Genomic DNA, 25,314 nt, shown 5'->3' with positions numbered 1-25,314 from the left:
CTTGTTGTATTGTGTTGAACCTTCCAAGGTAGCCTTTGATCACAAAAACAATCATTTGACTTTAGGTGGGACATTTGAATGTAGTTTTAGCGCAGGGGAAGGAATATTATTTGAATAGGCCAATCTTTTAAAAGTTCAAATGTCCAATGGGGTTGCATTGGGGGAGGGGGGGCGTGATTTTGCAGCTTTGAATTGACCAATGCATAACTACTTTCTAAATGTTGGGAGTTTTAATACTAATTCTGTCACTGACCAGTTGATTTACAAAGGACCAAAAGTAAATAAAAAATAAAATTGTAACCACACTGTTAAAATTTGGTGGTGCCACTGTGTGAATATGTACTCCTTACCATCAATTGTCAGAGCCTCAAGACATCTTTAACCCTTTACACCCTAACATCAGTATGCAGATTCTCCATACTGTTTGCTATACATTTCCTATGGGACTGATGAGAATTTGTTCAATGATCAGGAGCATCTTGAATTGGTGATCATTTCCTTTATTCTCCTGACCTGTGCATTTGATTCAAGGGGGATAATAATAATAATAATATAATATATATCAATTTCTATAGCGCATTTCCATGTAAATGCTCTAATGCGCTTTACAACACTGTGCGGGGGACTTTTCCAGACTGCCGGCGGCAGTTTACAATTAATAAAGGAGAAATTTTTTACAGATGCCCCCTCCCCCCCTTCCCAGTAAACAGGCCAGACCACATCACAGTAATCTCGTGATGTGGGTTCTTTAACGTCCCTAGCCGAAATTAACTAATTGATAGGTGCAGGAGACGGGACCTCCGGCTTTACGTCCTGTCCGAGAAGACGAAGCAATGTGAGTGAAGCGTCTTGCTTAAGGACACAACGTCAAGCCCCAGCCAGGACTTGAACCCGGGCCATCTGACCTAGAGTCCAGCGCACTGACCACTGGACTACTCACGCCTCATATATTTCTCAATAATGGAGAAATTGTAAGTAGAAATTAGAAGCCAGTCAATCTTAGGGGTAGAAGGATTAATGCAAACATTTTTAATTGATTGCTGTTCTTCCATGTAATTATTTACACTTTAAACACTACATTTTACAACCATCTCTACGAGTGGAGTCACATTAAAAAGGCACTTTACATTTCGTTATTTTTGTTGATGAACATGATAGTTGTGTGACCCAACAACCTTTTGAATAGTCCATTTTACAGTTGTGTGCTTGGTTCGCAAGCCTTTGAATGGGAGTAAGGCAAGGGTTGACCTTGTTATGATACAAACCTTGCTGCCTTTCAAATGTAAATCACTTTGTTAGTTATGCTAAGTAGATACAGGTCTCTATCACAACAAGGTCACATTCAGCCTCACTCTGAATCAAAGGCTTGGCAACTAAGTACACAACTGTAAAATGGCCTATTGCCTTGAAATACAACTATCTAGTCATTATAGGGGTTTTTATGATCCTGATAAGAAATAACAATAAAACTACATCAAAATCTAAGAATTAGTATCACTGGTCATCAAAAGGTCTTATGCACTGTTGCTTACTTTGTTTGAGAAGAGAAAAAAAATAATTCTATAAAACATATTTAATCAGTAAAAGGTGAGACTTTGCATTAGAACAGGTCTTCTAATCAAGTTAAAAAGACTGACAGGTGTGCAACTTAAATCAAATTATAAATACTTATTCACAGCATCAAAAAATACTTGCTCCTTTGTAAAAGAATGATTACTCTGAGCAACCTAGATCTAATTTTTCAAAACAAAAAATGGTAAAAAGTTGCTTGGATTTAATTGGTTCATTATTTCAAACCTTTCTCATAACCTTAGCAGAGGGTTGGCACCCAAAAAAGGGTGTGGTGTGAGGACATGCCAGTGCAAACTCTCTACATACATGTTGAATTTTTCTCAGGAAACAGAATTCTGGTAGGCTGTTCAAGGCACTCAGTTGGTAAAACAGAGTGTGATGGTAAAATTAAAAGCACGATTGTAGCAGCAGAGAAAAAAGGCAGAAAGGTTTGGCTTGGGTCGAAAAGGGAGAGAGGTTTTAGCTGTTTCACATCATCTCCATTATAGCAACTGAATGCCTGGAACAAGCTAAATTTCTTGCAAAATGGGAAGATCCCACAAGGAAAAATGTTCCTGCAAGAATATCCACATGATGTACCAACCTTTCAGGAGGATAAGAAATGACAGTTTCAGTAATGCAACCTAAAATTCAATCCAATACAACTTCCATAATTTTTTCACTATATTACACACCAGATGCTTCCGTCAAATTCTGACTTGTTTGTACCTGACATAAATTAATTAAAAGGTATTCACACGTAGTTTTCAATCACTTATTAAACCACTTACTGGGCACCTGGTTCAGGTGAATCCTTGTTCACACTCAAATTTTTTGTCTTATTAGGATCTGCTTTACAGGTCCTTACAATACTGAACATGAAACAGCTTTGCAAAAAAAAATGAAAGAATATCACCAACATTAGTACAATCAAAAAAACATTTAGGTGTAAATCATAATCTGTAAAAATCATGATAATTGCATCCCTCTGCCTGTCTCTTAATGAATCCATCTCCAGCTGTGATTACATTAATGAAACCCAATCTTTAGAAGTTAGGTTCAGGGGCCCAGAGCCACCATCTTGGATTGAATATCAGTGTTATAATTCTGAAGAGGGCAAATACTGATGCAGTAACAACCATGGACAAGTTGATTGCGTTCCAGTTGGACATACTGTGTACGAAAGCTGCTTGGATAGCGACAAGCAGAATGTCTCCCGTTAACATTCCCCAGTAGATGATTTTCCTGGTTATTGCATTTCCCCAGCCAATCCCACCAATGAGAAGAATAATCTGAAACAAAGACAAGACACAATTCCATGCAAATTTTATTTCACAAGCAAAGGCAAGCTATTTTATTTTTTGGTGCTATATTTGTATTTTTTAATATTTTTTTTAATAGAAATCTTCTGTCAGCTGTTATTATAAAAAACTCTCTGAAATTATCAAAAATCTATATCATTAACCCTTTCATTGCCAAGATCTCATTGTTAATTCTCTTTACTTACTGTCTGCTAGCAATATAATTCTCCCAATGTTAGTTTGGAAAATTTGGTATTGGATCAACCTGTAATCTCCCAATTTGTATTTAACAATAATTCGCTGAAGGCGAGGTGAATATCGTCGAATAATTCCCGAGATGAAGTCGAAGGGATTATTCGACGATATTCACCAAACCTGAGGCAAATAATTGTTTTAATTAGTATAATTTTAGAGCTGAAAAACAGAGAAATTTCTAAAATTATAATATTTTAGTAACATTTATTAACATTTTATTTCAACATTTTATATAAATCGAGTAGAGTGGTTTATATAGCATCATATAAGGAACCACTGGACCAATCAGATTGCTGGAAACTCTTTGCTCAGCTCTGAAATTATACTAAATGACTTTATTCTCATCATTGAGCTAACCGCCTCCCGGTTAGCTCAATGGATAGAGCGCTGGACTGTTGTGCGGGAGGTCGAGGGTTCGAGCCCCGGCCGGACCAACACTCAGGGTCTTAAAATAATTGAGAAGAATTTGCTGCCTTTCTATAACATCAAGAAATGGTTAGATATTCTAGTCTTCTCGGATAGGGACGAATAAATGGAGGTCCCGTCTCCTGCAGGGTTGGGGTAGGAGACGTTAATTTCCCACACACGAGATTACTGTGTGATGGATGTCCTCCCCTGGGGTGGGATAGGTGGGAGGGTGGACTAGCACGAATGGTTCCTATGTTCCTTTCTAGTCCTTCCCCACTGCAAAACTTAATGCAGTGAAAATGGACTAAATTAAATTAAATTAAATTAAATTAACTTGTCTGCTTGATATTGTGTTCATATTGTTAGGAGGAAGTCTGTCACTTGTGGGAGTAAAGGAGTTAAACTTTGTATGCTCCACAGTTGGTTGTTTTCAAAATTCATCAACAATATTACCATTTGATGGAGCCAATAGCTCCAAATTCAATTTACTTCTTTTATGACAAATCCCTGGCTGGCAGAACTAGGAAAGCTTACTTGTATATGAGCACATGAGTGTTCCACCAATCCCTCTCTATGCTCAACCACCCCTCACACCCCATCCCACCCCCATCCCACCCCCCCCCACCCCAGACACAGAAAATAATCTCTGATGAATTAGGAAACCTGTATGTGTCACTGTAATAAAAAAAAAAATAAAAAAAAAAAAAAAAACAGATATTCTATAAGTGCATGCAGTTCTGCATCAACCACTTATGTGAAAGACATGTGTTCTCTTCTTCGATATGTTACAAATTGGCCATATTTCATGTGATTTCCCATGGAGGGTGGCAGGTTCACAGAGAGGTGGGGGGTTCTTAACTCGTCATAATTAATCTCGAAGCTGTCAATGGAAACTTTGGAAAACACCTCCGAATAACCATCGCTCAATTATTATCTCAAACGACTAGTATAAGAAAGCCTAATTTTTCTTCGATTTATATAAACAACTCACTGAATTGAAAGCGAACTGCGCTAATAATGTCTCAGTTTCGAACCACATCACGAACGAAAAACGGAAGCATTAATAAAACTTCATGAAACTTTTATGACCTCATATTTGACACCTTAAATAGTTAACTGCAAAATTGCAATTAACACAGTAATTGATATAGTGGATGAGAGTCCTTTTCTTAATCAAGAAGGACTCTAGATTCATTAAACGAAAGGTAAAGTATTGTTTTCCTAACCTGAACGCTAACCATACTTCCGACCATCCGCATCATCCATTCTGCCACTTCGGTAACAAGATCGCTTTTCCCAGTCGGTAACATTTTTAAAAGAAAACTTTTGGGCAGGAAATAATACGCTACAACTGTGGCAATCATCAGAGCGATCTCCACCACGCTAACAGCTGTCCAAGACAGCCGCAATCGACAGCAGAAGCAACGAGACCTCGAGCTTCCTTCGGATATCGACCGCGTAGATGGCAAGGTCGGCCAAGCATCGTACGAAGAAGAGGGATCGACAGCATCTACAGATCTTGGGGTTCCGTAGCTGCGATCCATTTGGAAAACAGTCCGGTGTTTTGAGAATAATCGCGGATGTCAGCTCTGAGAGTGGCAGCTCGATGAAGTATTTTTCATGTGCAGGACCACGTACTGTAGTTAGAGTAATCACCCACCCACTGGGTAAAGTGCGTGTATCACGTGACTACTAAATCACCTGATGAGAGTATAAATTCTCCAAACATCATCAAAATCAAGATGGTGGAAAGCTAAACTCACTTGACACATTTGACTGGTTTAGAATTTGAAAATTCGTGCGTTTCGCGCTTTCTTTTCACTCCCTCTTATCATAATTAGATTTCTTTATAATACTTTATTTCGGTTCGGAATGCTTGAGGTATTAGCCAAAGTTTTGAGGCTGAGGTGATCACAGAGTAACAGCTCTCTGCAGAAAAATCCATCCGTCCCAAACGGGAAAAGAAACAACAAAGATGTCTGGCCACTATGTTCAGCTTTGCCCTAATCCTCTCCGGTTTGAGCCTGTGACCAAAGAAAACAGTGTATTTTTCGACGAAGCAAACCGGCAGGTAAGGAAATTAAAGATAGGGAGTCGTAGCTTGGGATCTCGTTCAGGGAACCTCTTACCCTCGGCCCACCACAGCGGAACCACACGATAGAAGAAATTTCATATTTATTTTTTTAAGGCTTTTGAAGAGTACTTCATCATAAAAATTAGCGATAATAAAACATGAAGTTTCGGCGACGACATGTCACCATTATCAAATGCAAATTATAGTAAGTTCAGTAACGTTATATAAGAAGAAAGTGTGAAAATACATATCAGTGAGGCGAAAATAAACATATAATATGTATTTTCACACTTTCTTCTTATATAACGTTACTGAACTTACTATATATAATTTGCATTTAATAATGGTGACAGTCGTCGCCGAAATGTCATGTTTTAATATCGCTAATTTTTATTCAGAAGTGTTTTTCTAAACCTTTCGTTATTAGAAATTTTGAATAGTGCACACGATTGGATGTATATCTATATATTTATTAAAAACTGGATCATTGGATAATGCAATTCAAGACTTTTTATTGGCTTAGCCATTATGGTATATCAGCCAATATACCATAATCTACAAATATGGTAAGCGTATGCATCAGCTTAAAATCAAAAGGGAGCTAAAAAATCCAGTTTCCTCTTACAAATTAATAATTTCTTAGGGGCGTTTTTAATAAAACAATTATTCCACTCGCGCTTGTTAGATATGAGATGATTATAGCCAACGAGGTGCGTAGCGCCTCGTTGGCTATCTATCATCTCATATCCAACGCGCACTTGTGGAATAATTGTTAAATGTATATGTGGAATAGGCAAACAATTAATTTGCCTACACTGTGAATCTCCTCCACGGCTGATGTACATTGAGGACTAGTAAATGGTGTCACAGCGTCTGAATTGCAGGAGAGGGTCATGAGATTGATCATAATCAGACATAAATAATTCTTAGAAAACTTGTTATATCATTGATCAGGGCTAAAAAGTAAAAAGGTAAACATCTCCTCTTGTACCAAGGGGCCCTCATAGTAGGGCAACCTATCCTAGTGAGTACAACATAAAGTGCCTTGAGGTATACCCATTATTCCTCGATGGGATGTTAGTCAATCAGAGGTTACTGCATCTCACTATCCCTTCCCACCAGCATTTTGTCAGGTTTTCTTAATATTTTTGTGATACCAATTCAAACTTTTGAGTGGAGCCTGGGCACTGGTGTGGTAAAGAGTCTTGAAATCTCATTTTCTTTTCATTACTTTCTTCTGCCATTAAGGAGCGCTCTTACAAAACCGCCCTATAATTTGAAAACCCAAAAAATTCAGTTATTTCATTATAATATGAATTTTTAGTGATTAATAAAGCCTTTTCAATAATATATTTTAGTTGAAAGTCAATTCATGGCGAGAAATTACGATTTGAAAACCATTCCGCCATTAATTTTCGTAATCACTTGCCAGACTCAAGAAGACTGGCGTGAGTTTGGAGCATGATGTAGATTACTCATTTGATGCAGCGTGCTCATGGCTAATTTTCAAAAACAGTATTTTGATCGTATGTATAGCTTTTATAACATTAAGGCTAAGACTATTTCACTTAATTTCACGAGGTTTTTGGTGCGCTCGACTCCGGATCGAGTGGTTTGGGTTCGAGCCCTGGCCGGGACATTGTGTTGTTCTTAGGCAAGACACTTTACTCTCACAGTGCCTCTCTCCACCCAGGTATTTAAATGGGTACCGGCAATTTAATGCTGGGGGTAACCCTGCGATGGACTGGCATCCCATCCAGGGAGAGTGGAAATACTCCCAGTCACTTAATGCTACAGAAACTGGAGTTAAGCACCGGCCTGATAGGCCACGAGGCTCGTAAACAGACTTTACCTTTTACCTTTAAGACTATTTCACTAAATATCACGAGGTTTCTGTATAAATATAAAAAGACACCAACAGTGTTTTGAGTAATCTACATCACAATGGGAGTGACCGCTGACCGAAGATAAGTTGGCTGGGATTACGAAATTAATGGTGAAATGGTTTTCAAATCGTGATTTCTCGCCCTAGAATTGACTTTCAACTAAAATTATCATTGAAAAGGCTTCATAAATCACAAAAATTCATATTTCAATGAAATAACTGAATTTCTTGGGTTTTCAAATTATAGGGTGATTTCATAAGAGTGCTCCTTTAAATGTGTAAGAATTTTCTTTTAGGTCTTCTCTGTTACCAGTGTGGATGGAAAAACCTGTGTTGTAGTCAGAGGTCCTGATCTGAAGTCATTTGTCGTCTTCAAGTAGGTCGTTGGCTTGTATTATGCATTATTATAGTCTATGGCTGTGCCTCACAAGGACTGGGAACTACCGAATTCACAAATTTGATTGGCTGAAATCAATATTGAAAGCGGTCTAGATTTTCCCATCTAGACTAGCATCTAGACTGGTCTAGAAAAAAAGGGGAAAAAAAGAATATAAAAAATTGGCATGTAAGACACAGCCATATATTAAACTTCTTACTAACCGAGCTAGGTCAGTCTGTATGGGAGAATCTTAACCTCGGTCGCTGGCACAGACCTCACTGCGTTTGGTCTGTACTGGCGACCTTGGTCAAGATTCTCCCATACAGACCTCCTGCTTGGTTAATAAGAACTAAATATTAATGTTAATAAATAAATGCAATGAAGATGCAGAAGGAACAAGATATCTTGCAATGTTTTTGGAGCTGATATGTATGGAATTGCAGAATTCCAAGCATTTTTATAAAGGATTTAGGGAGGTGGCAGAAATTCCCTAACTTTAAAATAGTACCAAAATTTGTGAAGTTACTAAATGAGAGATAATTTGAATATATCAACAAAATTGAAATGGTAAATTGGACACTGTTACGATTATAAAAGCTGACGTTTCGAGCGTTAGCCCTTCGTCAGAGCGAAGTGAGAGATAGTTAACTTTATAAGCTGTAAACCACATGATTTTTAGCCTTAGGCCTGTGGATCTGACCATTTGAAAAACAAGTGGATTACATATCTTACTGCTCTCCTATTTTCCTGTCTCCATCTCCTCTCTTCCCTCCCCTCCCTTCTCTTTGCTTCTCTTCCCATTCCTTTACTCTCCTTTCCCTTCCTTCCATTTGAGGTTATTTCATATATCTTATTATGTGCATTCGCAGCATACAAACAATGGGATATGTACAGTCAATTAAATTCTCCTATGATCGCAAGATACTAGCAATCCAGAGATCCTTAAAAGTTGTGGTAAGGAATTCAATTCAATTTAACTCATGTTTTATTTTCACTCTCTACTTAAATGTTTAATAATTATTGAAACTAATCAAAAAGGGGTATTTTCAAATATTTGCATTCTCTCTATAAATCTAATTTATTTCCAGGAGTTCCTTAACTTTGCAGATGGAATTGATAGCCAACCGTATAGTCAGACATGTAAGGTGTGGTACATTTAATTATTGTGTTTAAGCTTTACACCACTTATGGTGCTGGATCAGGTTGTTCAAAGCTTGGTTAAGATAACCCAGGGTTAGTGTGAAATCTTATTTAAGATCTGAAAGCTTTAAAGAGAAAATTCAATAAAGTTACTTTTGTCTACAATTTGATGACTGGATGCCATTCAAAGAATAGAGAAAATTATCTAAGAGAGGCTTTTAACCAAAGGGATAAAGAAAACTTGATTAAAATCTAACCCTAGTTAATGTTAATAAATAAATTAACTTTACCCTTACCCTTTGGCAAGTTACCACTTATCAGCCTTCGAACAACTGGGCCCAGTTTTAATGGAAAATTTCATACACCAGTATCTTGTATGGAAAGATCGGCTGTGAATTATGTGGACCAAATATATAGAAAGCCTCATTTTCTAGCTTAACCTCATTAATCAGTAAGAATACAAGATCTTAATTTTTTGCCTCCTTTACAACCTGACAGCTGGGGATCCAACTGCTTTCAGGAATTGTTTATGTAAAGAATTTCTTTAATTTGTTATTATTTTGTTCTCTTCACAGAGCAAGTCTGCCCACGTTATTGGTTTCAACTGGACTAATTTGAATGAAATTGTCTTTATTACAAATCAAGGTCTAGAATTTTATCAGGTACAGGTGTTAATTGATATAATAATGGTATTTAGAAATTGAATTGAAATTATGGTTTTAGTTTTATGTTTGTTCCATATTTGTAACAACTCAGTGTCCAACAACTTTCTTCAAGCTTCTAGTAACAGAAAAATCCAAATGATTTACATTGAGGATGGTCAAGTTATGGGTTAACCAAAGTAAGGATCATAAATCTTTTTGTGCTATTTTTTCAAAGGTATTACCAGAAAAGCGAAGCCTTAAAATGATAAAGAACTATAGTGTGCAAGTCAACTGGTTTGTCTTCTTGGTAAGACAAAATGTTATTTCTGTATTCATGAATATTTTACCATCAGCGAGTTGAAATTTTCCTTGCAGTCTTGACATGTTGCTTTTTAGCTCAGTTGGTAGGTGTTCCCAACTGTTATCTGGCCTTGGAATGTATGGGTTTTAATCTCTGGGAAAATCCTGTTTTTTTTTTTCTTCTCAGGCTGTGCTCTTTGCAGTTGTTCTAAATGCCAGAAGGGTCATCTGCAGTGATTAAGCTATTGATGTATAGTTTTAGAATAATGACGATCTTTAGTTTTACAAACCTCACAGCCGAGAGGTACCCGTAAAACTTTTCAGAAAAATTTATGACCCAAGTTACCTTAACTTCTCTCATCTTCTTTCTCTGAAGCCTGAGAGTGCGGTTCTTCTATTGTCTTCATCTGGCCTTGGAAATGTTATTCATCCATATCACTTTAGGGTGAGTTTTATTCCCAATGTGGTTAATCAATTATTATCACTGAAGTAAATCTGTGCAGAATGTTCATCAAATAGAGGAATAATACTTATTGACTGTTCCTTTCTATAAGTGTTTTGGGCAGTTTGGTGTTTTTTACAAAATTTATATATGGTGACCCTCTAAGAGTTGGTGGTTTTTAATTATTAATCTGAAATTAATTGAAGGAAAATAAAGCATCATTTTATTTTGTTCCATTTTTCATATCACTACAGGCAGGGTCTGTCATGAGGCTACCAAAGTTTGAGGTAGATATCCCTGCAGCCTCCAAAGCTCAGAAAACTGCACTGTTGGAAAGGGATGTCACTCTTGCAAACATGTGAGTCGTAACTGTCCAGCCAAAAATCCATTCCAGTCAGTTACCTTTCAACTCCAAAATGAACCTAGTTATGAACCATTTTTCCAGAAACTCTGACTTCTGATTTTATCAGTTTGATTTTTATTGGATCATATTGCTCTGTGCTAATGTGCATGAAAACCATCTTTAAAGTGAATAGATTAGCATCTAATTTCTCCTTACAATATCACCCCTGAATCGAACATTATGAACACAAGAATAAAGGAAGTGATCAAAAACTAAAGACAGTCTCTTGATTGTTAAACAAGTTCTAAAGGTAAATGTAAAGGTCTCTATTTCTCTAAACAACATACGTGTTTAGTTACAATTTTTTTTAAGGTTGAAATCAGACAGGCGCCTCTGGCAGCCGTGTTTAGTCCGTAGTGATTTCACCTACCCACCCAACCCACCCCAGGGAGGACATCCATCACACAGTAATCTTGTGCGTGGGAAATTAACGTCTCCTACCCCAACCCTGCAGGAGACGGGACCTCCATTTATTTGTCCCTATCCGAGAAGACTAGAATATCTAACCATTTCTTGATGTTAAAGAAAGGAAGCATATTCTTCTCAATTAATTTTAAGACCGTGAGTGTTGGTCCAGCCAGTATTGAACTCTCGACCTCCCGTTCTCCTTGTTTGCAACTTCAGAAATGTATGGAGAGCAGTACAGAGAATATATACACTGATGTTAGGGTGTAGAGGGTTACTATGGCATTCAGATTGGTGTTGGTGAGGCTCCATAATTTACTCTTACTTCTGTTCTTTCAGCGATGGCCAGCTCTACGTGGTAATTCTCAGAAACCAACAGAGAAGTCAAACAACTGGACCAACTGGGGCAGAGATAGTTCTCTACCAGCTACAGCGGTAAGCCAAAGTCAATCATTATTTGTTGAATTTCCATAATAATGGAAGAGTTTGTCATTTGAGAGTAAAAAATAATTTTTAGATGTGTTATAATTGTAGAGATATCCCAGCCAAGAAGGTAGCTGTTCTTCAACTAAACATGAACGGAAGATTTGCAGTCAATGTTGTGGTAAATATATTTTAACTAGACAATGACATGGTCAGATTATTTTATTTTTCACATGGCATGAACCAATTTTTGTGCTATAGCATTTAATTTATTCAAACCAAATAGAAAGCAACGACCTCTTTAAGTTGGGTCATTTTGTTTATTAAATAATTTATTTAATAAATGATGAAGTGGGAGGGTTTTCTTTAACGTCCTTCTGAAGTCACAGTTCTGATCTATAAAAGCATGAGGGATTGAGTCATTCACCTCTTTGCATTTTCTTTGTCACAGTGAAATTTTCCTTTTAATTAATAGGGTAAAATAAGTATCTTTTTTCCAACTCAGTGCTATGGAAGGTTGCCAATGGCTATTTGCAGCTTTGATAAGCAGATTGATTGTTCTTCACTTAAATTGTTTTCCATAGGATAACCTGGTAATTGTCCATCATCAAACTTCAAAGGTAATTTTTTGGTCAACTTGAAGGGAAAAGCAAACTCAAGTATCCGCATTTTTCAATTATTTAGACTTGCTTCTCTGGTCCTATTATCTATGATCATTTATATTCATATTTTTGATCATGGGGAGTAATAAACTAAGTCTCCACGAGGCCAGATATTTGAGGTTCAACTCATCTGCTCTGATTTTGCAGATGTCTTTGTTGTTTGATATTCGACTTGGAGGAGATTTTGATGGACAGATCACATACTTTCAACCAGTGCTTGCACCTTTGCCACTTGAACAAGCAGTCTTGCAATCAGGTAAGCCATGTTCAGAGTTTGAAATATGACAACAGAGCTTTTGGCTGTACAATTGTCTTGAGTTCATGATTGGGTTGGAAAATTTGTGGATCTAATCTTAGTGTGCTGATTTCTTCCAATCTTTTATTTTTCAGATGAGAAGGATTCTACAGGTGCAGTTAAAAAGAAGAGGGTGTTCTGTGAAATGTGTATCCAAAAACAGACTCATGCATGCAATAAGATTAATAATTAGATTACATAGATAAGGGAAGATAGTAAATTTTAAGCCCAGCTGTTGGATAAAGAGGATGTTATTTGCTATATCATTAACATGGGATGTGAAAAACTCTTAAGACCCTCTCAGAGATTCATACATCTGACACAGGGATTTTCAGATAGATGACTGTATAAATTACCTTTAACTGTGTGCTAGCACTATGTTTCTTAACAAGGTCTTGATTCCAGATTCTCAAAACTGGATTGTGTTTCAACCAAACATCATTATAGATGCTAAACTTGGTAAGTTTTGTATTCAACTGTACTAGGTTCTTGAAAGTGTTGCATCTTATCATCCTTTATTGCTATGAGAAATCTAATTGACTCATAATTAACTAAAATGGGACTTCCACAGTAAGATTTTTCCTTGGAGAGTGGGGAAGCTAGGAGGGAAAGCAGATAATTAGTCAGAATATTTCTCAATGTGGGTGTGTCTTGATGCGAATTTTTCTAATAGTAAGAGTTTTTTTGTAGATTTATATCCCTGTGCCTGAGGGTGTTCTCTGGGCTGTTCAGTTTTCTTGGAACTGGGAAAATCAACCTTGTGTATTTCCAAGTAACGTCAGTGACAAAAATGCTTCTGTCATGTTTTGTTCTCAGGCTGTTTGTGGGAGGTTGTGATTAAGTTGGAGCCCTTAGTTGCCATGATTGGTGACAAGGTAAGTGTTTTTCGTATGCTTTTTGTCCTCTGAGATATTAATTGGTATAACAGACAGAGGCAGGTCTCGCCCTTGCCTTTAACAAAGAGTGGCAGTGGGTTCATAATGGTAGTCATATCATCAGGGTTCCAGCCCCATTGAAGTTGGGATACTGTTTTTTTATTTAATTTTTTTTCTCTGGCTTTATCACGTGTAGTTGTTAAATATATCTTATTAACCAAGCGAGAGGGCTGTACTGGGAGAATATCGGCCGGAGGTCTTGACAGTACGGACTGAATGCAGCCAGGTCTGTACAAAAAAGACCGAGGGCCAATATCTTCCAGTACAGTCCCGAGCAAGCTTGGTTAATAAGAGATTTATAATACGACTGAAGTTCAAAGGGACACAAGTGCGGTATCATTTGGGACCATTCGGGACAGTGCCTGGTCCAATACTGAGAGAATATTGACCAGCAATAGAGCATTTTGATTGGTTGATTTTAGTTATTGGCCCTCTGACTGCCCGAGTCATGTAATAATCAGTTTTATTAACTCGCAATTGTATTTGCTGAAAGTGGAGATGAATAGTGGGTGGGGGGGGGGGGGGTATTTACTGCACTAAAGAGCTGTGAGGTTAATATCCTGCACTTTCACTGACACTGAGTGAATATCTGTTCTTATTTGTATATACCACACATAAAACCACAGAATATACTATATTATTTATCTCCGTCAATATATTATCTTAAAGTAAATTGTTTTGAAAATGAAACTCTTGCTGTAAGATTTTGTCCCTTCGCCTGCTCAGAATTGAATAGAACTTGCTAATTACTTCTGAACCAGCCAATCAGGGAGTGTGAAAGCAGTATAATTTCATCTGATGTGTTATATACTAAGTTTATGGATGAGGATCATTTTGTCACTTTTTGATTGTCCACTCTTAGCATCATATTTCCTCATTATTGTATCTAAATTGACAAAGTCAATGTTGCATGTTGTACACATTTGAGCTTTTTTATTTCATGTTCTAGGGCTTGTTGATTGACTTCCTACTTCTGAGAAAAGAAAGCAAAATGGTGATTCTAACAGTTTTCAAACAAGGTATGTACACCATTTTGCCAATGTATTTGATAGTCTTAATTGTAATGGTTGGAATTACCCTTTCCGTCTATTGTTGCCATCTATTTTTCACAAGATGTGACAGCATAGTTCTTTGCTTTCTTTCATCATGCAATAGCTTTAACACCAGGAAGGCAGAGCGGCCTTCCAGTCATAGCTCGCATGTTTGACAAAGTGAACTTGGTGTACAGAAATTACTCGCTGGAAGCTGAACAAAATGCACAACAGGTTAGTCCTTATTTGTTCTCAAGGTGACTCAGTTATCACCTGCTGTGAGTATAATGATTAAGAGAGTGACAGAAAAAGAAAGGCTAGGAGAGGGAAATATCAGTGAGAGAAAATGGTCAGGAAAGATTTTTCTAAAGAGTGCAGAACAGTAAAGATGAGAGGGTTAGGTAAGGAAAGAAGTGAAAAACCAAAACTGACAACTTGTAGAGGCATGAAGGTCTGGATGAAACAATGAGGGTAGAAATGAATGGAAGCAGAGCAGATTACTAAGTGGAAGCAAGGTGGGAGGCCGGATGACATGGATAGGAAAATGAAGTGTTAATTATTGATCGACTGGATAGAATAACAGAGTAAAGACATAGTAAATGGAGACAGGAGAAGAAGGAAGATTGGAGAAAATGTATATCTTAGGAACTTGAAGAGAGAAATGGCAGAGCAACAGAAAATAGACAGGAAGAGAAAAATTATAAAGAAGTCATTTGTGAAGCTAATACATATCGATTTCCCCTTTGATATCAATCAGAGGTTTATACTGTGACTCTTCAAATTTCTTTCTAAGTATTTATGTGTAACTGATTGAGGAATGAACTTTTTGTTATCCTAGTCAAGTGATGGTTCCAAGAGCCCATCTCCCCAAAAACAGGTCTCTAGGTTAGTGAACTCAGATTCTGTTCCTTGTCTTCACTATAGCTATATGCTAGTTATGTTTTTTGTCACATGTGTCTTCAAGTGTTAAATGCAGTCATGCCTTTTTTAGATGCCAGACAGTTGTCAGTCAAGAAGACATGTATTCCAATGTGCTTTCTACATTTGTTGAGAGTAAGGTACAAAACTGCTGCTATAATTATACTGCATCTTCATCCAACCCTTATTAATTGAACCTGTCCAGTAATACCTTTTCAACTTAGTTTGTAACTGTGAAGGCCAGTTTGCAGACTATGATCAGTCCCTCCTTTTAGTTGAAGTGGTTAGTGCCAGCCTCTCCTTTTTTTTTTGGCTGATTTTTTTTTTAAACTCGTACAATGGACTTTGCCAAAAAGGAGAGACTTCTATCACTATTAGGGCCTGCTTGGAAAGGCATTTAAAAAAAAAAGCAAGTATTACTGAATATGGACTGTTTTCCAATTTGTGCACAATTTCAAATACATATAAACTGCTGGTCATTTGTTACACTTTCCTGGTATTGTAATTATGATTTTGATTTTTACCTGTCACTGTTGTGGAGAGGAAAGGAGTTCAAACATACATGTCAAGTGGAAAGAAACTTGCTGTATATCTAAATCTGTATTACTATCTTGGAAAAAATCATGAATGGTACTTTCATTGGATATTGAGTTAAGTGGGTGGTGTCTTAAAAGTTAATGTGACATTGTGTTGTTTACTACTAATTAATCCAAGTTACAGACTGAATCACTAATTCTTTCCATTACTCTTGCAATGGTGGTTTTTAGAAAGTGAATTATAAATTCATGGTTGCTGTGCTGGTGGAGTATATACGCTCTTTGAATCAGTTTGAGATTGCTGTAGAGGTAAGGGAAATGACAGAATTTAAGTTAGTTAAAATCTGAGAAATGAAAAAGCAATGAATCCTAAAAAATTAGGTTTGTAGAAGACCTCAGTTGGTCATCGATGGCTTGGTGCATTGGACACCCAGTCTTGTTGAAATTTTGTTTTTAATTCCAAGTTCCAGCTAATCAACCTAATATCATGTACCTTATACAATTCATATGATGTTAGTTTGGAGGATTTGGTCTTGGATTACATGGGAATACTCTAATTTATATTTTTCTTTGTTCTCATTACTTGTCTGCTTGATATTGTAAGGAGAAATTATGTCTTGGTCACTCATGGAGTTAAAAGGTTACCCTGTAGGGTAACCTTTTAACTCCATGAGTGACCAAGACGTAGCTATGATCTGACTGATGTGACCCTTTTCTTTCTCACTTCAACAGCACTATCTCTATGAGCTGATCATAAATCTTCTGGTACACAACAAGTGTTTCTACCAATTGCACCAGGTGTGGTGGTTTTCTAACAATATATGTTTCTTTGTGTTCTATTTCTGAACAAATGAAAAATCACTCACTTGTTTTTTATTTTGACAAACACCTTGTTCCCTGTTTTGCTTACTCTAGGCTCTCCTTAATCTTACCAATCCAAAATGGTGGCTTTTATAAGCTCTCAATTGGAATATTGAGCACACACTCCTCAGAGAATAACCTGATATGTGGTGTCTTACATTCCATGCATGCATTCAATTGCAAACAAATAAATGATTCTATGATATTTTGTATTTTTTAGTTCCTGCAATACCATGTCATTAGTGACTCTAAACCGCTGGTAAGAGTAAATCAACATTTTTTAAAATAAAAATTAACAACAATTTAAGTAATTATTACGTAATTTAACTTTCAATTGATAAAGACCTTGGCTGTTTCTTTCTGGATAAATTGAAAATGTGGTTTAAACTCAGGTATTCTCCCTTCATTCTCCCAAATATCTTTTTTAAATTAGTTACTGCGGAACTTAAAAAAAACCTGTGAAAACTTTGATGCAATTCTGAGAGGTCAATTGTGTTTTGACTTATCACAAAGAGTTCAAGACACGATACAAAATCACAAAACCACAAAACTTACTGCCTTTGCTATTTGCGGCTGAGTTTTCTCATGTCTGGTTTGGTTTTTTCCTTGAAACACAATGTTGTATTATTCCATACATATTTTATGAGTTTCTCAGTAAAGCATTGTAAATTTTATTATTATAAGCAGTTTTCATACTTTTTCATATAATTTATAATAAGTGCATGTTCAAATAATTATTATGTTATTATGTGTTGCAGGCATGTCTGATGCTGTCCCTGGAGAGTACTTACCCTCCTTCATACCAACTGGCCTTAGATATGCTAAAGGTAACCAACTGAAAACAGGTGTCTCATTTGTTTATAGTACCTATATATCTTAGATCATTCTCTATGAATTAATGATCAAGACTTATTCAGCCCGATAGTGAACTTTCAGTGTCATTCTCTCCCCAGAGACTCAACACAGCCAATGAAGAAATAATTGAGGTTCTTCTCTCAAAACGCCAGGTTAGTCATTTGCAACCAAACTGAAAAGATAATTAAGTCAGATAGAATTTTTACTAGCATTTTGTGTGAGCACTTCTTTGCCTGCAGGAAAAGCATAAGACTTGTACTGCAAGAACTGGCAAGTAGTCTAGTACCAATCTCGAGCCCAGGATCATCATTTGGTGACCATATTGCTGGCAAGGAACCAAAATGACCCTGGGCTTGAGATTGGGCCAGCGCAAAAAATGATTATTAGTGCCAGACTTTAGAAAAACGTCCCCTGAATATTCCATGGGCAGAGGAACCTGCTGATTGTGAGGGGCTGCTGGCAAGCTAGAATGTCATTTTCTTGGTGATTCTTCTCTTCTACTTTTAACATTTGTCAAGATATTGTTTTTTTTTTTTGCACAGCTGTTGCCTGCCTTGCGCTATGTGCGTGCCATAGGTGCAGAAGACTCTGTATCACCCCGAAAGTTCTTAGAGGCTGCTTCAAATCCTGAGGACTCCATGCTTTTCTATACTGGTAGGTCATGTGCTGTAAAATGTAGCTACTCTTAAACTACTGCCCAAAATGTCTTGTGAAAGTTATGGTTGAGAAGAATAACTCTCTTCTTGTTCTCAAATAGAGACTATTAAGCGTAAATGATTATAAAATGTGATAATTCTGACTTAACATGATTGCAAGCACTAACTAAATTTAAAGAAATTGATTGTGATCTCTTGTTCTCTTTTGCAGTATACAAGTTTTTCGAACAACGTAATGTGCGGCTCCGTGGAAGCCCTGACTTTGCTCCAGGTATGAACATCTGATTTCTGTATTTGTATGCTATTGAACCCATTGAGATTGAAGAATAATATGACCTCCAAAGTTGAAAACTTCTACCTGTTCAGACTTAAGCTTAAGGCTTTTCGTCTTTGTATCTTGGTCCAGGGGAACACTGTGATGTGTATGTTAAAAAGTTTGAGTGCCGTTTTGGGTCAAATCGAAATGCACAATCAAGCAGCAACGGTGGAGTCAACTGAATGGGGTGGCAGCATTATTAGAGACAAGTGTTAAATAAGATGAAGAATGCAGAGTAAAGCTGAAGATGGAGCAAGTTTCCTGTGCATCAATGTCCCCAGTGAGAGGCTAATGGCTGGCAGGTTTTTAGATTATAACCTGAATGTACAGGATAAAGTGTCAAGATTTTATGAGTAGAGCTGATGTAAGAAAGAAATGGTTGACATTTCAGGCTTTTGGCTCGTGGGTTCAAGGGGAATAGTGTGTGTACTAGAAAAACTAACAGATGGCAGTGTTCCTGGCTGTGACCATTTTGGTAGTGGTGGTGACTAATTTGCAGCAGAAGTCACTAATCTGGTTAGCTGTATTCAGCTGTCAGGTTGAAAGTTAAAAAGTCTTTCATAAGTAAATATAGCTTTACTCCAAAGAGAAGTATTGCGTCCATGGGTTTAGTATGTCTTCTGACAATGGGTCACCATATGGCAACTTGGACAAAAAGTTGAGCTTGGAGCACAGGAGAGGTTGGGCTCAGGATATATGGGAGGAACCGGTGCAATTGTAAATTCTCATTTTTTTTTATCTGCAATTCCTATATGCCCCAGTTCTCTTTCATGCACTGCAGTTTTTCATTGCCTGCCAAAACTGTAAGCCTATGGTGAGCTGGAATATAAAACTAAGTATAAAAGGTGGGAGAAAAAGAAGATCATCACTTGTACAACTTTATTTCTTTTCAAACTCTTAATCTGTCCCAACATAGACCTTGCAAGTTTTCTTTCATTTTTTTTTTTCATTTTATAAAAGAATTTTATGTTGTATCTAACTGTGAATTGAACTCAGTGATCATACCCATAAAATTAAATACAAAATTTGGAGAGAAGAAATTCATATCTAGAATTGTTGCCGAATAAGTTTTTATAGCATTTTGAAATTGTACTAAAAAATGAGGTACCCCATCAAGTGAAGAAAAATACCTTCTATTGCCAAGCTAAAATAACATGGAACAAACTTAAAAAAAAGAAACATATTTAGTTTTCAGTCACACATTACATTTATCCTGTAATGTGTGATAAAGCTAGAAAATACATATCTCAATCATCAAGTGAGAAGTGGTAAAAACCCTTGAAATAATTTTTTTCGATGTATCAAAATTGGTGTCTTTTTGACTCTAGACGAACTCAGTCTTGTGCTTTTTTGGCACTAGGTATAGTTAATAAATACATTCTGTCATAATTATTAACATGTACATTTAACAATGTATATACAGACTAATTTACAATTTACAGGGGGCTGCAACAGTCTTGAATATCTATAGCTCAAGTTCACCAGCAATAATCTAGGATATAATTTAGTAGTAATGAATCACACAATTAGATATACTTGTAAACCTTTCCTGAATTGAAAAACACAATTTAGAATTATATTTACCAATTGAATAAAAAAAAAAATTTTGAAGATTTATATTCAAGTGCTCACTTTATTGCTTAGACATTTTGGTATCAATAACATTGGGTTTTTTTTTATCCAAAACATACAAAAAATTTGTTTTACTGATGAAGAATTTTTTTAGAAATTTTTATTGTCCAAAATCTACTATGTCTGTAGTGACACAGGTGGTCCACTGTGGACATCACTGTCAGTGTCCCAGTTTGACTCAGAAATGATAGGGCGTGGTGGTGCAAAGATGTTTGGAAACCTGAAATAAAACATAGAAATTAATAAACTTAATAAACTATATTAGATTTTGTTTCATATATAAATGTGTGGGAATTACATATTAATGAGCTCTGAATAAAAATGTATCAAGGTCAACTAATGATCATGATCCCAAAATTGCACCTTTGAGAGAAAAAAACCTCTTTCAGTTTTTTTTTTTTTATTATTATTTCTACCTGAAAATTTGGACATTTAGGGTGAATATGCTTTCTAAAATTTGTATAATCTTATCCACAAACTGACTTGAGGGTGAGTCCAATTGGTCACTTCACAACATGGAAACTATCCACATCAATACTTCAAATTAGTGAAAAAAAAAGTTTGTCTTGAGTGACTAACACAAATATATCTTGACAAGATCAGGTTAACAAATCAAGGGAGGAAGAAAATAGGGGTTTCACTAAATAAAAGCTGTAACCCTGACCAAAGTTGCCTCGCTTTTCCGTACTGAATTTGCAAAACAAAAAGACTTGCTAAAAAGCGAAAAAGTCCAGGATTCTTGCACACATTTGTCTCAAATTATTTGGTACCTCAGTTGGGATTTCTTCCGATAAAAAAGTATCTCTACAGCTGTAACTTTCAATTGATTACTCATACAATATTTGAGATTATCCATACCTTGATTGTGACACATCTTCTACAGGTTTCCTGTTTAGAAGAGTTGAGTTTGGAGCTCTCGCTTGCATTATGGCTGCAAATGGTTTTGTGCCCCTGGGAAGTGCTAGAGACTGGGGTCCACCAGCCACAACTCCTTCATAAAGAAATGGATTAACCCCAGGGTTTATCATATATCCTTCATCAGCACTTGGTAGCCCCAGAATGGGTGGAAGAGAGGGTATATTAGACAATACATTTGATGAATCTGATGTGAGATTTGATGCTCCGCCTTCGAGGAAATGTAGTTGTTTTCTTTGTCTCCTTCTTGCATCCCTGCTGGCTTTCCAGTTCATCAAAAATCGTTTGGCAGTTTCATTGATTTCCTTGCCATCAAGCATAACTGCAAATTAAAACAAGATTTAGTAACTATTATTAAAAAATGGTTACGAACACTGAGGATGTACAATTCAAGAATGAATTATTTTTAAGTTAGATTTCTCTCCGTTCCATCATCAATATTCAGGGTTGTTGCTAAGTACCAGCTACTAATGAAATTTGCTGGATGAATTAAAGAGTGGCCCCCCCTTGCTGTCTGAATTTTGACCATTAATCACTTAGTAAAGCCCAGTCTGGCACTTCTAACGTTATGCACTTCCAAAAAATGCTATCTACCTCACTTGAAATTTCAGCCCCCAGCCCAATTAATTAATATCTGAGCTGAAACCCTTAGCATTAATGTTACACTTATGCAATGGCTATGATTGTGCATAACTTATTTATGTTAGAATGACATCATACAGACAAATGGTACAGGTGACAAGACTACAAATCATACTTCTTGTATGGAAATTGCCCTGCTCTTTTGTTAGAATGACATTACAGACAAATGGTACAGGTGGCAAGACTACAAATCATATTTCTTGTATGGAAATTCCCCTGCTTCTTTGTTAGAATGACATTACAGACAAATGGTACAGGTGGCAAGACTACAAATCATATTTCTTGTATGGAAATTCCCCTGCTCCTTTGTTAGAATGACATTACAGACAAATGGTACAGGTGACAAGACTACAAATCATACTTCTTGTATAATGGTAATTCCCCTGCTCCTTTACTTACCTAATGATCTGGACATGACAATGACTCTGTCCCTGTATTTTTTCTTGTTACAAATAGGATTCCCAGTCAGTTCTAACCTCCACAATGATGGCCAGGATACCAAGACTCTTGAAAACTCCTTTATGAACAAATCATTTAAAGTTTATTAATTAAATATGTTGGAAAAAGATTCTCTACAACAGAGAGTTCACAGAATAAAATGCACAAATTCAACATCAGGCCCCGGTTGTTCGAAGGATGGATAACGCTATGGACTGGATAAATCTCTATCCGGTGGAGAGCGCAGTACGTTTTGTTAACACTTATCCGCTGGATAGCGATTTATCCGTTGGATAGAGTTATCTGTCCTTTGAACAACTGGAGCCTGGTCAATATATTTCTTAAATTCCTGAGCCATCTTAAAGACGTAATGGATAAACGATATTATGTTAAAAGTTGTAATCACTCATTCTGGTGAATACACTATGTGACTTTTAATTTAACCCTTTACCCCCTGACATCAGTATGCATATTCTCCATACTGTTCTCTATACATTTCCTAAGGTGCTGACAAGGAGAATTTATTTAACAATCAAAAGTTTCTTTGTAGTTAGTGATGAGCTTCTTTAGTTGGTGATCATTTCCTTTATTCTTGTGACCTTTATGTGTGATTCAGGGGTGAAATTGCAAGAAGAAATTGGATGCTAGCCATGCATTCTTTCCAATGTGGATTGTACCATTTGAATGCATACTGCAATTCTTCTTCAATTATGCAGTTAGGTCAACTGGATACTTGCTATCTTATATTTATGAAACAATATGTTCAGCTGTGATTGGCTGGTATTCAAAAGGGAAGTGCTAATTGCAAAATGTTCCCCACATGGGAACTAACAGTACCTCCTGGATGAAGGATTATACTTTCTTGCTGATACAAGGAGAAAATTTTACATGGAAAAACTTTTATTTAAGTTTTGTACCTTCATATCTGAGAGGCAGTTGTTTTCTGTGAAAAACTGTGTCATGTTCTTGAGACATCTCAGCTCCTCAACGGAGTCCATGTTGTTTTCAGATATGTTCAGCACACAGAGTGATTTCTACCAGAAAGAAAAGTAATTATTATAATACAGCTATAGCTGGCATTATTTCTAGTTTCAATATATAAACATGATTACACACAATCCCCTGTTCACAACTGGTTTCAAACCAATTACTGGCAGTGATAGATAACTGAGACATTTAACTGTTAAAAATAAATTTTGAACTCACAGAAAGAGCTTCAAGTGATCTTGGCTCAAAGAGAAGTTTTTCACCACGAGGTAGATTCTGTTTCTCAATGTGAAGCTCTCGCAGACTCTCCAATTTCTCCAACCCTTCCACAACAGTGATAGAATTAGACCCAAGATATCTACAGGTGAAAAAGTTAAATTGATAAAATCACTTGTCATTAGTTACAAAGGAAAACTATCTGAAACAAGGGTGTTGCACTTTTGATTGTATAACTTGTACTGACCATTTCCCTCTTTTGGGGTGATATTGCTTGACTTCAAGGGGGGGGGGGGGGTCATAAGGAATAGTTATGCCCCCTTAATGAAAGGAAAAGTGAATGAATTCTGACCCTTTTACCTTCTGGAGTGACCAGAATAGAATTTTGATAGAAGGTAAAAGAGTGGAACTAGGAAACATAAGACAGAAATAGAACAGGGCAGAGTGAAAAGATTAGGAATGAAAAACAACCATGTATGCCCCTCAATGCCAGTATGATACTAAAGAATTTGAAGGACTCCATACACGAAAATTCTGCCATTGTCCTTGAGCATGCCTTGATTGAAGCATGCTTCATTTTTTGCATACAGTGAGCAAGAATGAATCAGGACATAACCTTGTTCGTCAACATCCCATGCACCAAAGCTCAGGCCAGCCATACCTTGGTCATAAAGTTTCTGGGTCATCCTCGGTGTAAAAACCTGATGAGGTTTTCTTTGTTTCATGAGGTATTGTTTTGCTGTACTATGCTATTGTTTATAATGTTTTATTGTCTTTGTTTTACGTCACTCGTGAGCTTCACAGGTTTTTACACCGAGGATGAGCCAAGTTTCTTTAACTTTAACACATGGCTTGATGCTCAATCGAGGATCAAAGATCGAGGATAGAGTTTCAAGGGACCATCAACCTTTCTTGAGCAGTACTGTGTACCTCTTAGTTAAAAAAAAAAAGTTTAAACGTCCCAAGGTGAATTAACACAAAGATACTTACAACTTTGATAATCTCCTGAGATTGTCAAGTCCCTCTATTTTAGTAATCTCATTCTTCTGAAGGTATAAATGTGTTAGGCTGGTTGCAAAACCAAGATTCTTGATCTTCGCGATATTGTTGTCATAAAGGTAGAGAACTGATAGATTTCGGCAGTGATGCAGATTATCCTGCAATATATCAATACAAGCAACAAATCGCTGTAAATTCACCCTGATCACATATAAGAATTTCCTCACTCCTACAGAAGGTATGCAAAGTATTGCAGACAACACATGTACAATTACTATAACATATTAAAGTTATTAAACGTTTACAAAATCTCTAACCCTAGGCCCTGTAGCTACGTGCTAAGTTTTCTGATCGATGATTGTAAGCTAACTTTAGTTACAACCATCTGAAAACTAAGAACTTTGTGAGCTCCCTGACCCAAGGGAGAGCTTTGTTATCCATAGCTTCATGTCGAATATATAAGTTATTGGATTAACATGAAACACGACGGCTAAATGACAAGGATATCTGTGGAAAACGCCATCTACGGTCAGTAATCTACGCTTTGCTAATCGATCATTACTTACAATTTCATCAATGTTTTTCTCTGAGAAATACAAGTGAGTCAACCTCCGCACATATTGTTGCACAGTTTCATCTCTTCTCTTCTTTGTATGGCTTGGAGATTTCGCCAGCATTTCTAAGGTGATCTTTCCCATTCTGAAATAATACTTGTAACTTTACTATCTGTCCAGAAATTTTTGGGCATTTATCAAAGCACTTGTCACGTGACTAGAAAACAGTTATTCGTCTCCTTGGAAACAAATCTCT

General features: G+C 36.7%; 3 protein-coding genes across 5 annotated transcripts; 1 reads left to right on the top strand and 2 right to left on the bottom strand.

Annotated features, from left to right (window-relative positions):
• Positions 1 to 1,009: 1,009 nt before the first annotated feature.
• On the bottom strand, positions 1,010 to 5,196 carry LOC111327686 (uncharacterized). Its single transcript, XM_022931914.2, has 2 exons — positions 4,742 to 5,196; positions 1,010 to 2,843 (listed from the first exon to the last, which is right to left on the bottom strand). Exons 1-2 carry the CDS (start codon positions 5,057 to 5,059, stop codon positions 2,598 to 2,600), a joined length of 564 nt encoding a protein of 187 aa, XP_022787649.1. The 5' UTR covers positions 5,060 to 5,196; the 3' UTR covers positions 1,010 to 2,597.
• Positions 5,197 to 5,253: 57 nt separating this feature from the next.
• Positions 5,254 to 20,292, top strand: LOC111327684 (regulator of MON1-CCZ1 complex). 3 transcript variants are annotated; one of them, XM_088743410.1, is made up of 27 exons: positions 5,254 to 5,586; positions 7,771 to 7,850; positions 8,723 to 8,807; positions 8,942 to 8,998; positions 9,569 to 9,655; positions 9,873 to 9,944; positions 10,314 to 10,382; positions 10,634 to 10,737; positions 11,527 to 11,622; positions 11,722 to 11,791; positions 12,195 to 12,230; positions 12,420 to 12,528; positions 12,663 to 12,716; positions 12,973 to 13,026; positions 13,384 to 13,442; positions 14,452 to 14,521; positions 14,658 to 14,767; positions 15,372 to 15,418; positions 15,525 to 15,591; positions 16,219 to 16,296; positions 16,720 to 16,785; positions 17,069 to 17,107; positions 17,607 to 17,675; positions 17,802 to 17,855; positions 18,246 to 18,357; positions 18,571 to 18,630; positions 18,766 to 20,292. In XM_088743410.1, the coding sequence occupies exons 1-27, from the start codon at positions 5,491 to 5,493 to the stop codon at positions 18,855 to 18,857; spliced, it is 1,992 nt and encodes a 663-aa protein (XP_088599536.1). In that variant the 5' UTR covers positions 5,254 to 5,490; the 3' UTR covers positions 18,858 to 20,292. The 3 variants fall into 3 exon arrangements, with proteins under 3 accessions (XP_088599536.1, XP_088599537.1, XP_088599538.1); XM_088743411.1 differs by having other exon boundaries at positions 5,544 to 5,586; positions 7,771 to 7,854; XM_088743412.1 differs by lacking the exon at positions 5,254 to 5,586 and having other exon boundaries at positions 7,795 to 7,850; positions 8,942 to 8,993.
• Positions 19,536 to 25,272, bottom strand: LOC111327685 (protein phosphatase 1 regulatory subunit 42). The gene is made up of 7 exons (XM_022931913.2): positions 25,071 to 25,272; positions 24,496 to 24,662; positions 23,509 to 23,647; positions 23,220 to 23,336; positions 22,264 to 22,381; positions 21,166 to 21,544; positions 19,536 to 20,527 (listed from the first exon to the last, which is right to left on the bottom strand). Exons 1-7 carry the CDS (start codon positions 25,200 to 25,202, stop codon positions 20,425 to 20,427), a joined length of 1,155 nt encoding a protein of 384 aa, XP_022787648.1. The 5' UTR covers positions 25,203 to 25,272; the 3' UTR covers positions 19,536 to 20,424.
• Between the last annotated feature and the right edge of the window lie 42 nt (positions 25,273 to 25,314).

Source organism: Stylophora pistillata, chromosome 13 (genome assembly GCF_964205215.1).
Source record: "Stylophora pistillata chromosome 13, jaStyPist1.2, whole genome shotgun sequence".
Classification (NCBI taxonomy): Eukaryota; Metazoa; Cnidaria; class Anthozoa; order Scleractinia; family Pocilloporidae; genus Stylophora; species Stylophora pistillata.
Note: the sequence above shows the minus strand (reverse complement) of the source record. Positions and strands in the feature narration are given on the sequence as shown.